Raw genomic sequence first — 15,098 nt, 5'->3', positions numbered from 1 at the left:
TTACCTAAACTCGAATTCCTTATGCTATATATACCCCTTTAATCTCTCCATAATTCTCATCAATTCAAATCATCTAAACCCTAAATACTTTTTGCTACTATCTTTTATTGTTAATAATGACTAATCAACCTACAACCCGTTTTCAATCCAAGAAACATGTTGTTATTAGAAAGAAAGTAACCCAATCACCGCCAAGAACTCGCTCCACCTCACCGGCCGACAACCCCCGTTCCCCACGGACCACCGCCGACATGCCCGACAACGACAAGAAGCGACGGAAATTGTTTAAGGGTAAGGGAAAGTTGGTTTCGGAAATTGAGGTAAGTTCAAAGACTGAAAATTATATACTTCAAGATGGTTCTTCACGAGTTCTTTACGCACAGCATATGGATGATTACACCAACAATGGACTGAATAATCTTAGATTAACTCAAGTAGAACGAAGAGATGTCAATCAAGTTGCTCAATATCGCATTCACGCAGGACGAATATATTCGATTGATTGGTTAAAGAAATACAAAGCACTTGGGTTCTTCAGAAATTTTCTTAAGGATCAAGGATAGGAAAATATTGTTGCTGTAAGTGGTCCTGTCTTTCCTATTGAGGTATATCAATTTTATTCTTCTGTTCATCTTAAGGAAGGAAATTTGTTTGCTGTGGTTAATGAGACTTCAATAAAAGTCTCACCTGGTGATTTCTGCGACTTGGCTCGAGTTCCTGGAGGAGGAATCGAAATCAATCCAAGCATAGAATGGGGAGGTCTGACACCCGAAAAGAGGTTGATTGTGAAACGGTATTTCAAACAAGATGCAACTTCGTTTGAGACTATCTTAACTGCGAAGTTGTCGCCAAAATTGAGGTTCTTTTTGAACTTTCTTTGGAATACTATTGTCCCTCGAAAAGAAGGTAGAGATAAATTCGGGGCACATGAGATGATTATGATGAAGGCTTGGCTTGAAAGAGAAAAGGTTAGTCTACCCTTGCTTGTGTTTCATAAAATTATACAAGCTAGTGTAACGGCTAAGATGGATGATTTAGCTTCTACTTTAAGTTTGCCTTATGGGAATTGGATCTCACGAATTTTAGAGAAGAAAGGAGTAATTGGGAAGCATAGTTATGGAGTTATCACAAATGACGAGATGAGCGATCTTTATCTATCTTATATGAAGCTCGTTATTAATGGCAACGAATTAGATTTTGAGACAAAAGGAGAAAAAGGAAAAAAAGGAGGAAAAAGCAATGTGAGTTTTGATATGTTGGATTCAAAGATGGATTCAAACTTTACTTCTATTCTTGGACGGATTAATGAACAAGACAAGAAATTAGAAGAATTGTTTGACCTAATTAAAAGGGAAAGGAGAGTTGATACTAGTGGACCGAGTGAAGTGAGCGCGGCTCGTATAAACACCGTGTTGTCACGGTTTGATACACGACTCGACAGCGTTTTTAAGGCTGCCGTACGAACTCACTCCGAGTCTACTCAAATAAAGGAAGGTATGGCTAGTTTGGTTAAGTTTGGTGATGAGCTTTTGCAATCTGGGAAGGAGATGAGGTCTGAGATGCAAACTATTTATGAAGCAGTTAAAGCTATGACTTTGAGGATTGGTAACTTTGATACTCAATTGACTGCCCAAGCTGCACTCCTAGACCATTGTCATGCGCGACTCGAGGACTTGGAATATCGAACCCGTCCTAGGTCCAACCCGCCGAGCCCACGTTACCCTTGACCATCTTGCCCTAATCCATTCAACCTAGCCTTATCTTTTTAATTCTTTTGCTCACAATAAAAATCCATTCTTATGGATATTAGCTTTTTCAATTCCGCATTATTCCTTGTGTGATTTCAGTTTATAATATTATTATGCTAATTAAGAACTAGATTGCGTTTAATATAATATGTTTTTCATGATTAATTATTGTCTCATAATATATTATTCTGGTCGTTTTATGTTTGTTCTTATCTTTTCAATGATGCCAAGAGGGGGAATTGTTTTTATGATTTGCGACCGTCTCAAAGTTAATTCTCTCATGGCGTTCTATAGTTATAACTTTGAAGAGATTATTAGTTTCTACGCTCAACTGTTCTATAATTTGGGAAGTATTATGTTGAGGGGGAACTAGACTTAGATACAAATCATAGGAGACTTGTCATCGTCAAAAAGGGGGAATTTGTTGGACCTTTAGTCCTAATTAATTGTTTTGATAATGACAGTAATGATTTGTATGTGGACTTAATATATAAACATATGCATGTAATTGTGTGCTTAAGTTTTAATTTAGAAAGGAACAATTACAATGACGCAAGCTTGAAGTTTGGACCAAGGAGGTACAACTTCAAATACATTTGATCGATGCATTCAAGCAAGATCAAGATTGGAAATCAACCACGAGACTCAAGATGAGAGACTTGTCAAGAGACGATTCGTTTACTGAAGATCTACTGAAGATTAGTTAGTATAGGTCGTCATCCGGTAATGGTTTTACTTTGTTTGATTTAAAGGTTAGTGAAGTTATGACCTAATAGCCATAACTTCATTGCTAGACAAAAATGATGCGTTAATTTTTGGAAAATATATTTTTAATGGTTTATAAAATAAGAGAGTATTTATTTTAATTGGAATTAATTAATAATAATTTAAGTTAAATAAACTATTGGTTTGTAACACGATATTTATATCGTCATGCAACCTAGGGCTTTAACTAAATTCTATCTCGATTTGTTGTGGGCTATAGAAACAAGAAGTGGACCGAAGGAGCCCTAGAGGCCGGCCAAACCCTAGGTGGCCGAACCCTAGGTGGGCCGAACCCTAGGAGGCCGAAACCCTAGGGAGGCCAAACTCTTCCTTCCTTTTGCTTCTTACTTGTTCATCAAGTTGTTAGGAATTTATCTTTCCAGAACATTCCTATGCCCTAATTCCAGAACATTGCAAACCCTAATTCACTCTACTATAAATACTCTCATTCATTCAACATTAATTGTTGACACACACATCTACAAATCTCAAGAGAGAAAAATATTTTAAGATAAATCATTTGAGCTTTAATTCTTATTTTCCAAATTTGCTTATACAAAAATTACGCATCAATTTTGTCAATCACTCGAAGAAAAATCGTTATAGGATACTAAATACACAAGGATAGTATACTCACTCGCATAACGTGAGATTAGTATTTGTCGTTGTATTTTTCTTATTAACGTAAGAGCAACCTAGAGTATTTAGCGATACTCAATCTGAGTTATAATCATATAGTTGATTATACGAGTGGATTGATAATTTTTGTAATCCGGAGAAAGGTACTAAAAATTATTAATCGAGAATAGTGGACGTAGGTTTCGACTTGTGAAACTGAACCACTTCAAAATCCTGTGTGTCTCTCTTTCTCTCTTTCTTTATTATTGTTATTTCGATTTTGCATTTATTGTTAATAATTTAATTAGTTGATTTGAATCAATAAAATCAAGTAATTAATTTATATCATATATTTCGAAAAAGCGGTCATCGTTTTTTTAATACTCAATTCACCCCCCTCCCCCTCTTTCGTATTCGATCAATAGACTCCACATATTTTTTTCGACAAATGAAATGTAAAAGTTTGATATAAAATTGGAAATATCACTTGAATATAATTTAGGAAATATACATATTATAATAATTAAAAGATTCTCCACTTTATTTTTTACATCAAAAATTATACTTTCCTAAATTTATTTTTGATGATGTGGACGCTCTCAGATCGCTCGAAAAAACTCTCTTTTATATATATATATATATTTAAATATAACTATTAGATATAATGAGTAACAATTGTCTGTATTCGGTATTCGAGATCTGGTTGGATGTCGAACTAAGTGCAAAAAAGATGGTGTAATTTTGAATATGTTATTTGTCCCACATTGAAAAACAATGCAGGTTTGATGAATATATATTACGTATAAATAGTAGAATTGTCCCACATCAGAAAAAAATCCAAGTTTTGTGAATATATTACTTATAAATAGCAGAATTGTCCCACATCGAAAGATTAGTATAAGGTGGGGTGATTATATGATTATAAATAAGAGTTAACCCACGTATATATTAATCTTTTATTTTTTTTTGAAAGAGATATTTTAATAATATGTAAACAAGTAATAAGACATATAATGTAATTATGTAAATATTAAACCTTATAAAATTTTTTTTTTGCATTATAAATAAGTTAATTACCCCGTTGCAACGCACGAGCATTCAAACTAGTATACAATAGAGCGGACTTTGTTAGTGAGTTTGTACCAATTGTAGTTGACTCTCAAAGTCTAAAGTAGACACCACCATGCCCCGCAAAGTTTTATCTCTTTAAGATTTCAGTTTCCTAAATTGTTATCAACTATTTGTTGTCTTTTATTCATGGTACAGTTAAATGTATGGTTGTTCAGTTTTCGAAAATCATCTTTTCACAAATTTTGCATTTGTTTATTTTGTTTTGTCGTACCTAAAAGTATCAGAGTCCGCATATAAAACATGAACTATACTATATGTAACATATTGCCTATATGATTTTATTGTCAAAGACATTTGGTTTTAAATGGTCTCCCCTAGGCCCTAACAACCATATTTTGATCAAGTTTGGATATTTGCAGCCGTGAAAGTCTTTATTAGCGGGAATGCATGCCAAGGGAAAAATTTATATTTTATGCCAATGTAAGGAATGATCTAGGAAGACGAGTATCACATGTGATGACCAAGAGAAAAATAGAGGTACTGTCATATTGTTGTTAAAATTTATGCTGAAAGTGTAATACGGAGTAGCTATTAGGTGATACAATACTCATCCGGCAGTGGTTTGGGAGAGTATTGATTGTTATGCCATTCTTCATTGCCCAATGGTGCAGCCAGTTTGGGAGGGTATTGATGTTGAAACTGTGTGGGGGAAGCTTTAGAATAAGTATGAAGGAGATGGTTGTGACAGGCAGATATGTCATGATTGCTTGGGCTATGTGGAACGATCGTAATAAAGTGCTTCATACGGGAGACCAGGAGGACGGATCCCTCATCCTGAAATATCATTAAAATTTTACGAGTCTTGAGCAGAGTATCCGTGGGTGTGGAAAGTTAACGTAGATGGTGTGGTGATGGGTGATACAAGTATTGGAAATAGGAGAGCTACTTTTGAACCATATGGGCTTTGTTGGTGGGTCGGATGTTCTTCAGGTGCGACATTGTTCGCCTACGGAAATTGCTGAAGCGACGGCTACGTTGTTTGGTTTGGAGATGTCATGCCAAATGAGTGTCGGTTATGTGATTCTCGAGTCGGACTCTACGCGGCTGGTGTCCTATTTGAAGGATACAATTTTTTGCGGGACATTCTCCATTTATAAGGTCTTTTGATTCACTTGTGTTTTAGTTTTTTGAGACGGAATGGGAACTAGGTGGCTCACATGGCTCATAATGTCTGATTGAGTACTCTAATCGTGTTTGGTTGGATACGTGTTGATTGTATTACTGATATTGTCGCTAAGGATTTTGTGGACTTCCGTTTAATTCAAGGTTACTTTTTTAAGCAGAAATACTTGTGGGAGACGTTATACACAAATTAATCGTGATAAAGACTTCTTATTGTTTAGGGAGGACACATTAATAGTCCTCCGGGAGGACATAAGAATTTTTCATTAATCGTAAAACGGGATTTTTAGCAACACTTTTACTCACTAATAGAATTGTAATTGAATTCATTTTATAACTATATTACTTTAAAACCGCCTTACACAATACTAACTCATAAAAAAAACTAGAGATTTGTAATACACAAGTAAATCTTCACTACTTGCCCACAAATAAAGATCATGATTTCTACGATTGGATTCGTTTTAGAAAACATTTATATAAAATAGTTTTACAAAAGACTAATTTATATGATTTGCAACGTGTCTACTAAAGTGATTTTTCTTGGCGATTTTTTTTTTGGTGTAACTTGGAGTGACCATCGTAAACAGTGTACAATCCCCTCGCATCGGGTGCTCTCACAAAAAGGTAAATGGCTGGCTAAAGAGTTTGGTCCCTTATCATGGAAAGGATCGAACCTCTGACCTCATGGTTTAGAGATAAGTGAGTAACCACACCATACCGGCACACCAAACACATTTGGTTTCATGCAGGGGCGGATCCAGCCGAAAGGCTATATGGGCTTGAGCCCAACCTCTTTTCTGAAGAAAAATCCTATATATTACAACGTGTAACATTATAGCAGGAGACCACACTTGGTCTAGTGCCAGAGTAGTTGTCCGCTGATTTTTTGTTCGCGAGTTCGAATCCCAGCAAAAAGAATTTGTAAACTTCTTTTATTTTTATTGTACTCACTTAATTTTACACGCATTCCTTACTCCATTAGTTGTATCCTAGGCCTACAGCATACTGTCCATCTCAATACCCATAGTCCCATACTCATATTCAAATATTTACCTAATAAAATATTATTTTTGGGGTGCATATTTATACTTTGTCGAGGCCTTTGTACCTAAAATATATGACTTGGCTCAAATTTCACGAAAAGTGATGCATAAAATACAATCTCGACATAATATATCTTTAATGGTTCATCGGCGAAATGATTCAAAATAGTTTTATGCTCCCTCCGTCCCGGTCCATTGTTTACCATTTTGGGGTGTCTAAGTCAATTGTTCTTCTTTATATTTTAGGAATGTTTTTTATTGACAATTTGCTTACACACTCAATTTGATCAAATTGTAATCTAATAATTGGCTCTTACTCTTTCATTGGTTTTTATTAACTTGGGCGGAGGGGATAAACTTATTTATTGCACAAATACTAAAGTAATTCGTAGTATAATATCTCTAAAATTTCATAATTCATAACTTAATATTTTTAATTCAAGTATCACGAAAAATACGCTAAAATGTAGCCGTTTAGGGTAAAGCGCGTAAAATTACCAACTCCAAATCTTCTATAGCATTTTAGAAGAAAAAAAATTATCAATGAGTAAAGTTTCTAGCCCACCGTACATTTGAATCCTGGATCCGCTCCTGGTTTCATGGCGAAAAATATCAATCATATATTTGTGTAATTCATAATTTCCATCTTTACATCAGGGCATAATGTCACTTGACCTTTGTGAAATCCTTCCGATTTTTGCACTATCTTCCACACTTAGTCAAAACAAATTTACAATGGAACGGATGGATTCTCATATTTGAAATCATGAACATGGTAAGATGACTTTGCGGCTTATGAATACATGTATCAAATATGCCACCGATTCATTAGTGTAAGATATGGGACATAGGGGTAAGTGCGTGACCATGATATAAGACATGGATATATACAATCAGGGGCGAGGCTACCTATTGCTATGGTGTAGCAAGTGCTACACCAAAAGAAAAAAAATTCCATTAGAAAATTCAATCTTTGCTACACCAAATTGTGTATAATTGCCTTACCATAAATGCTCTCCTTGACTTTGTTGGCACTGACATCAACTCTTCCCATAAATACACTCCCCAATAAAATATATAATATTAAAATAATTAATATTCCTTCTTTATTCTTTCTTTGATCGACTCTTTCTATTCCCAAAAATTCTTTATTCCTAACTCCCTTTATACTTTATTTACCAAAAAATACTCAAATTAGTTCTTAATTAATGTCCTCTAGAAAAATCAATTTACACATAAACGATTTTCTACCCAAAATTCTCAAGTTGTAATCATAATGTCAAGTACTCCGATCTCTACCACTACTAGTACCGGATCATCTCCTCCTCAAGCAGGTACTTTTATTTTATTTTATTTAATATTTTATTTAATATTTTTCCTTTTCTTTAAATTTTAAGTGGTCTTTGTCTCTTTGATGTTAATTTATTGAACCTGGAACTATTATGGTGAATTTGTGAATGATTAGAAAATAGAATTCCGATTCTCAAGCTTTCTTTGTCATTTGTTTATGTGAACTATGAGTCTTTGAAGCTTTCATTTTCGGAATTTGGTTATTTGGATAAAAAGTAATTTATATGTGAAACATTGATTTTGGGTAATTTAAGTTTGATATTGACAAAGAGTTTATGCGGCCATTCAATTGTGTTGGATATTTCAAGTTTTCGTATTTTTTTCTTATTTGCTTGATATATTAATTATACTCTTGTGTGGGACTAAACAGAAACCAAATCAAAACGAATAAGAGATGGAGCAATTACAAGTTTTTTCCAGAAAAAGTCCCAAAAATTGAATGAGGAAGGAAGTTCAAATCCATCCCAAAGGACAAGTGGGTTAAGTTCTTCTTCGCCAGTTAACAATAGCGATCAAGAAACTCAAAATGATCAGGGAGGTAATTTTAATTCAACAACTCAACCTAGTGTGGTAAGATTAACTGAATTTGACATTTTATCTTTTCCCCAAGACCCTGGATTAAGGAAAAGAATAGTCGATTATCATCCTAACGATAGAGAAATAGTACAAAGAGAATACATTCGTAGAGGCCCTTGCCAACCTAGAAATCATGATTTTCCCCAAACGTCATCAAGAAGGTTTAAGGCTGAATGGTTTAAAAATCACGAGTCTTGGCTTGAGTATAGCGAAGAAAAAGATGATGCATACTGTTTTGCTTGTTACTTGTTTAAGAAAGAAAATGCGGTGGGGGGCGATGCATTTGTTAATAATGGATTTAGAACTTGGAGTAGAACTAGTGCGTTTGATACTCATGAAGGCAATCATATGAGTGCTCATAATAAAGCTACGAGAGACCTCGACAACTTCAAAAAACAGAAAAGTTCTATTGTTTCTAGGCTTGAAAATCATTCTGCGGCAACTAAAAGTGCCTACCTCACTCGCTTAGAAGCTTCTGTCAAAACAGTACGATTTCTTTTATTACAAGGATTATCTTTCCGAGGCCATGATGAAAAAGTTTCCTCATTAAATCGGGGAAATTTTATTGCACTATTGAAATTACTTGGAGAACATGATGAAAAAATAGCTAAAGTTGTCTTAGACAAAGCTCCTAAAAATTGCATTTTAACATGTTCTGATATTCAAAAAGAAATTGCTAATGCTTGTGCAACGGTGACAACTTCCAAAATCATTCAAGAACTTGATGGTGATTTTTTTAGTATACTTGTTGATGAGTCTGGTGATATTGCCGATAAAGAACAGATGGCTCTTTGTTTGAGATATGTTGATAAGAAAGGACAGCTAAAGGAGAGATTTTTTAGCATTGTACATGTCGGTGATACAACTTCTTTAACGCTTAAAAAGGCAATTGCTGAGGTATTTAAGAAGTTTTCTTTGACTTTTTCGAGGCTCCGGGGTCAAGGTTATGACGGTGCTTCCAATATGCAAGGTTCACTAAATGGGCTAAAAACTTTGATCTTGAACGAATCTCCTTCTACCACTACAACAAATAAGGTAATTGGCGACCATATAAGGCGACTGAGAACAGTCGCCATTAAGAATAAAGCGACTAAGACCCGTCGCCCGCACTTCGTAGCTGGGTTTGGTCGCTTTTGGCGACGAGCGTTAAATCGCCAATTTTGGCGATCGAATTTTTTAAAGCGGGCGACAAATTGCCGCCAAAATTGGCGACTGTCATTAGTCGCTAAAAAGGCGACTGCTATTAGTCGCTTTACTAAAATCCACGTCATCTCCATATTCTTAAAAAAGGCGACGGATGTTGGTCGCCATTTTGGCGACAGTTGTTGGTCGCCATTTTGGCGACAGATTGTGGTCGCCAAAACTACTGTTTTCCGTCGCCAATGCCCATAAAATAAAAGGCTTTTGCTCTTGGGTTTGGTTGTTCTTCATCAATCATTGGTACACGGTCGTCATTAATGAAATCATTAGACTGAAAGGCATCAAGTACCATTTCTCTATATGGGTTCTCATTTTGTTGGATTTGAGGCTCTTCGGGATAATATTTTTCTCCATGGGAGATCCAATTGTAGTAGTTTGGAAAAAAACCATTTGTAACAAGATGCTCTTCTACTTCAATGTCAAATAAATATTTTAAGTTTTTACATTTAGTACAAGGACACCTAAGTTTATGTTGTTCCAAATCATATGAATCTTGACATCTAGCAAATTCAATAAATCCACGAACTCCCTTTACAAATCTAGCGATAGGACGTTTCTTCTTATCTACTCTTTCTTCGTACATCCAAATACGTTGAGATCTCTTCATTTTAATCTATAAGCAATATATAGCAAACTAACCATTTTAAATAATAATATTTAATTTCAACAAAAAAAGCAATGGTTATCTCATCCTCCATTTTATGCTAATTTCAAGATTTCAATTGGGTCCTTATCACTCCAACCTAAACCCATCAATGTACGTTTCAAGTCACTAGCAAACACACATTTGTGAATTATTAATGAGAAAAAAATTCGTGAAATTCCCCTTAGTTCTCCAAATACACAATGTGGAAAAGATACATATTCCACATATGTATTCAGAGAACATTGGAGAAATTTGCAACCAAATTCTTTTCTCATTAATAAAATCACAACTATGTGTTTACTACCTAAGTGACTTGAAACGTTACAAAGACAAATCCCAAAATGGGGACTATTCAAGAATTGCTCCTAATGAGTAATTCTTGAACGGGTACTAGGTCATTAAACAAGTTGTCAAAATTATAAGGCAAATTTATACAATTCCCTAATCAAATGACATTACTAATTTAACAAATTTATACATCATGCTCATTCTATTCAAGAAAAATGCTAATTAATTAACAAAAATGCTAATTAAATCATTCTAACTTAATTAATTTGGTTAATTATACAAGTTGTCAAAAATGCTAATTTCTAACCCTAACTCAAATTAATTAACAAAAATGCTAATTAAATTACAACTACATACAATAATAAGCATCACTAATGTATAAATTACAACTAGATACTAAATAAACATCACAACTTAAACAAAATATGAAGGATTGAAGTAATTAAATCGATTTGAGTCGAAAACAAACCTTTATTATAAACAAAGGGTCGGTAGGGATGTAGTGTGCGGATGGCGGCGGCGAGTGGTGGCGTCCGGTGGTTGTAGTTGGTGGTGGCGTCGGATCGTCGGACAAACTGGGGCGTTTTTTTTTTTTTAAGTTGATTGAAGTGAATGAAGGGGACGGGGTGAAGAAATTGGCGAAAAAAAATAAACAGAGGGTTGGCGACCGTTTTTGGTCGCCAAATTGGCGACGGTTTTGGTCGCCAAAATTGGCGATCGATTTCGGTCGCCAATTTGGATAATATTGCGTCGCCCGTGGATTTCATACGGATTTTGGATAAAAAGGTATAGTCGCCAAATTGGCGACGGATAGTGGTCGCCCGTTTTTTTTTTCCTGTCGCCAATTTGGCGACTGTAGTATGTCTGTCGCTTTTATCGTGTTTTCTTGTAGTGTACATATAGTGTTCATTGTTTTGCTCATCAACTCCAATTAATAGTAGTTGTTGTTGCTAAAAAGAATCATGATTGTAGTTGGTTGCTTGAGACGCTAACTAATTTGTTAAATTTGGTTGGAAGCTCACCTAAACGTAAAGAAATTCTTGAGTAAAACAAGCTGAAAGGCGGGTTTTAAAAGAATTACAAGTAGGAGAAATTAAATCTGGAAGTGGTCTGAATCAAGAGCGTGGTTTGAGTAGACCTGGTGATACTCGTTGGCATTCTCACTTTAAAACTATTTTAAGTGTGCTTACATTGTACCCAACTATTCTTGAGGTCATTGATGTTATTGGAGAGTCTTCTACAGGAGCTGACAATGTCAAGGCATAATCAATTTCATATGCCTTGCGAAGCTTTGATTTTATTTTCGTTGCTCATTTCATGGTCAAAATTTTTGGCGTAACAAATGAACTGAACTTGTCTTTACAAAGGAAAGAACTAGATATTGTGAATGCTATTAGGCTTGTGGATGCAACAAAGAAATCTTTACAGCATATGAGAGATAATGGATGGGATTGCCACATGAAAAAAGTTAGTGAATTTTGCTCTAAGCATAATATTGAGGTCCCTTGTATGGATGCTTCATATGTTATTCCTGGAAGACATAGACGTGGTCGACGAGAAGTGAAAAATCTTCACCATTTTCAGGCGGAGGTTTATTTATACCTTATCGATGAAATTTTACATGAATTTGGTAACTGATTTGATGAGAAAAGTAAGGAATTACTTGTATGTATGTCATGCTTTAATCCTCAAGATCGATTTGCTTGCTTTGATAGTAAGAAGCTCGTTCGACTCGCCGAATATTATCCTTCTGAATTTTCTGAACAGGACTTGTTGTTTTTTGAATGTCAACTTGATACATTCAAGTATGATGTTCAAAGTGATGATCGGTTTTGGAATCTTAAAAGTCTTAATGAGCGCTCCATGAAATTAGTCGAGACGAAGAAGCATTTGACACATTTCAAAGTCTACTTGCTTTTGAAGCTTGTGTTGGTTCTTCCCGTGGCGACAGCAACCGTGGAAAGAGCGTTTTCGGCTATGACGTTCATTAAAAATAAGTTGCGTAATAGCATGGGGGATGAATGGTTGAATGATATTTTAGTTACTTTTGTGGAACGTGATGTATTTTTGAAAGTAACGGTAGATGAAATTGTACACGAGTTTATGAATATGAGAACTCGTCGAATTGTGTAGTTTAAAACTGTAATCTACGTTTTATGTAATCCAAAATTTGGCAACTTTATATCTATGTGCTATTTTGCTACACCAATAATAAAATCCTGGCCTCGCCCCTGTATACAATTCTAACGATTAAGAATATTGTATATGATGACTTTATGAGAAAAAAATTTAACAGTGGTAATTCAAATATCGACTATTAAATCAGGTTAAGACCATTGAGGTTTATAATAATATATTTCATAGTTTTTTTTGTGTTGATTTTAAAATGAAAACTTCTGCTAACGTAGTTCGTTTGTGCAAAATTTTACACTCAAACTAATATAATGAATAATTACAGTGCTATATACAATTGTAAAAAAAGGTTCTTTATTCATATGCCCGTGCAATTTTGCACGGGTTCTAAACTAGTTGTGTAATTATATGTAACAGTTTTTGTGTAACAACTTCACAAAATGACCAAAGATAATTTACATAAAGATCACATGATACTAACTAACTTGATGTAAATTTATTAAATCAATTAGTCTCATTGTTGACGGGTATATCCGTCTAATGATGTAGATGAGTTCAATTTTTAGTTAAATTTTTCGAAATTTTTTCGTGGGTGCCTTATGAAATTATTCGTCCCCCCTCCCCTCAAGTTTAAATCCTGGCTCCGCTACTGTCCATAATGGTCCATTCACTCACTTTCATGAAAATGGGTGAAAGGATAAAAAAAGGGTTGAAAATTGGGTCATATTACTGGTTTCTTACGAAATGAGAAATGAAATGGTGATCAAAGTGAAAATGAATTTTTGCCTAATCCAAAACTGATGAAGAAAGAAGAGTGCCATGAACACGTGACATTTCCTTTTATTTATTTTACTTTGGTTTTCTTGTCCGTATAGTCTTTGTTGATTTGTTCTATATATACTCGGTAAATTTAAGAGCACATCCCACATCAGACATATTGTATATGCGCTCTACGCAAACAAATGGATAATAAGACTACTTACCCAGTGAAAAATAATCAAACGGTTACTGTGGACTACAACAGTATGTATTTGTTTCATTTATTTTCGATCTCCAACAAATTTTTTAAAATTTGTGATTTTTTTCTCTTTGAATTTGTGAGAGAGTTTAGTTGTTTTTTCTTTTCATTTTCGTTTTTTTAGGTTTAGACATGTTATAGGTTTATAGCCATGTACAACTAAAATCCTACTCCGCCTTTACCTAATGAAAATAGTAATTCTGAAAAAATTGATCGCATCAATTTCTTGCCCCCTTGTAAAATTTTCCAAGATCGTCCACGGTTGGGAATTAGCTTAGCTTAGCTTACTTTTGATTGTGTCTGTGTGGTTGTGATTGTTACCTTAGAGAGCATGCAAAACTTCAATCTTTTTTTATTATGTTTAACTTTAATGCTTTTCTTCTTTTTATATTTTTTTTTTTTGCAAAATCTGATGTGGATAAACAGCTGCATCAGTCTTTGAATGACAATGCGAAAGACAGAGGCAAAGGCGGAGGTTCTAGCAATAGTCATGGATTCCCAAATAAAACCAAGTGATAAAGAGTATCAATTATTGGATCATGTTATTATCTTCGTCGTTTAATTGGTTCAAGTATTTAGGATTTATTTAGTTAAGCTATGTTTTAAATTTCAGTAATAAAACACTTGAGATTAGCTTAAGTGCAGGTGTTCACTATTCTCAATAGCATGCTCCCTCCAATGTTTATTTTTTATGTAATCATGTTCGTACTATTATTATTGGATGAATGTTACTAATCCATACTATCATCATTTGTTCAAAACTACGGATTTAGTGTTTATTAACCCTCATTTTGTTATGTAGTTACAAGAGACATGTTATACACCATTTTATTTAGTACGTAATTAACTCCCTTTGACATAATAACTATTATTGTCTGTTTAAAGAGCAAATTCCCACAATGATTCTACAACTGGTTGTATAATCCATGAATTGGGTTAACTATGTTTTCACATTAGTGCTGTTATGCAAGCCCGATCGCATTGGCCTATGAGGACAAAATGCTCTCGTAAAAAAAAGTATTAATCAATACATGCATATATTGCCATACTATATTGTCAAACTATATTTGTGGCATGTATATGTCCACAATATATTAAAAATTTTCAACAGATTATTAGTATTTTGTCATGAATATTGATATGTTTATTAATATTTTGCCACAAATATTGTTATTGTTGTTGTTGTGATTGTCTTCGATTTTTTTTATTCTATTTTATTATACTCCCTCTATCTCGTCACTTTTTGCCTATTATTGTTCTTTCATTAAAAAGAGTTGAGTTATGTACTTAATTCAAACTATATTTGTGTTATGTATATGTCCACAATATATTAAAATTTTTCCATATATTATTAGTATTTTGTCATGAATATTGATATGTTTATTAATATTTTGCCACAAATATTGTTATTGTTGTTGGTGTGATTATCTTCGATTTTTTATTCTATTTTATTATAC

At 34.1% G+C, this 15,098-nt stretch overlaps 1 protein-coding gene across 1 annotated transcript; it reads left to right on the top strand.

The window, feature by feature from the left end:
* Window positions 1-251: 251 nt before the first annotated feature.
* On the top strand, window positions 252-12,623 carry LOC141655580 (uncharacterized). Its single transcript, XM_074462653.1, has 6 exons — window positions 252-320; window positions 639-906; window positions 8,151-9,391; window positions 11,734-11,750; window positions 11,858-12,080; window positions 12,258-12,623. Exons 1-6 carry the CDS (start codon window positions 252-254, stop codon window positions 12,621-12,623), a joined length of 2,184 nt encoding a protein of 727 aa, XP_074318754.1.
* The last annotated feature ends 2,475 nt before the right edge of the window (window positions 12,624-15,098 follow it).

This window comes from Silene latifolia, chromosome 5, assembly GCF_048544455.1.
Source record: "Silene latifolia isolate original U9 population chromosome 5, ASM4854445v1, whole genome shotgun sequence".
NCBI classification, from domain to species: Eukaryota; Viridiplantae; Streptophyta; class Magnoliopsida; order Caryophyllales; family Caryophyllaceae; genus Silene; species Silene latifolia.
Note: the sequence above shows the minus strand (reverse complement) of the source record. Positions and strands in the feature narration are given on the sequence as shown.

Excerpts from the sequence above, each read along its gene's own strand:
- LOC141655580 (XM_074462653.1), top strand. The coding sequence starts at position 252 with ATGCCCGACAACGACAAGAAGCGACGGAAATTGTTTAAGGGTAAGGGA. Across the intron at positions 321-638 it reads AGTTGGTTTCGGAAATTGAG|GAAGGAAATTTGTTTGCTGT; the intron begins GTAAGTTCAAAG and ends GTTCATCTTAAG. Across the intron at positions 907-8,150 it reads TATTGTCCCTCGAAAAGAAG|AAACCAAATCAAAACGAATA; the intron begins GTAGAGATAAAT and ends GGGACTAAACAG.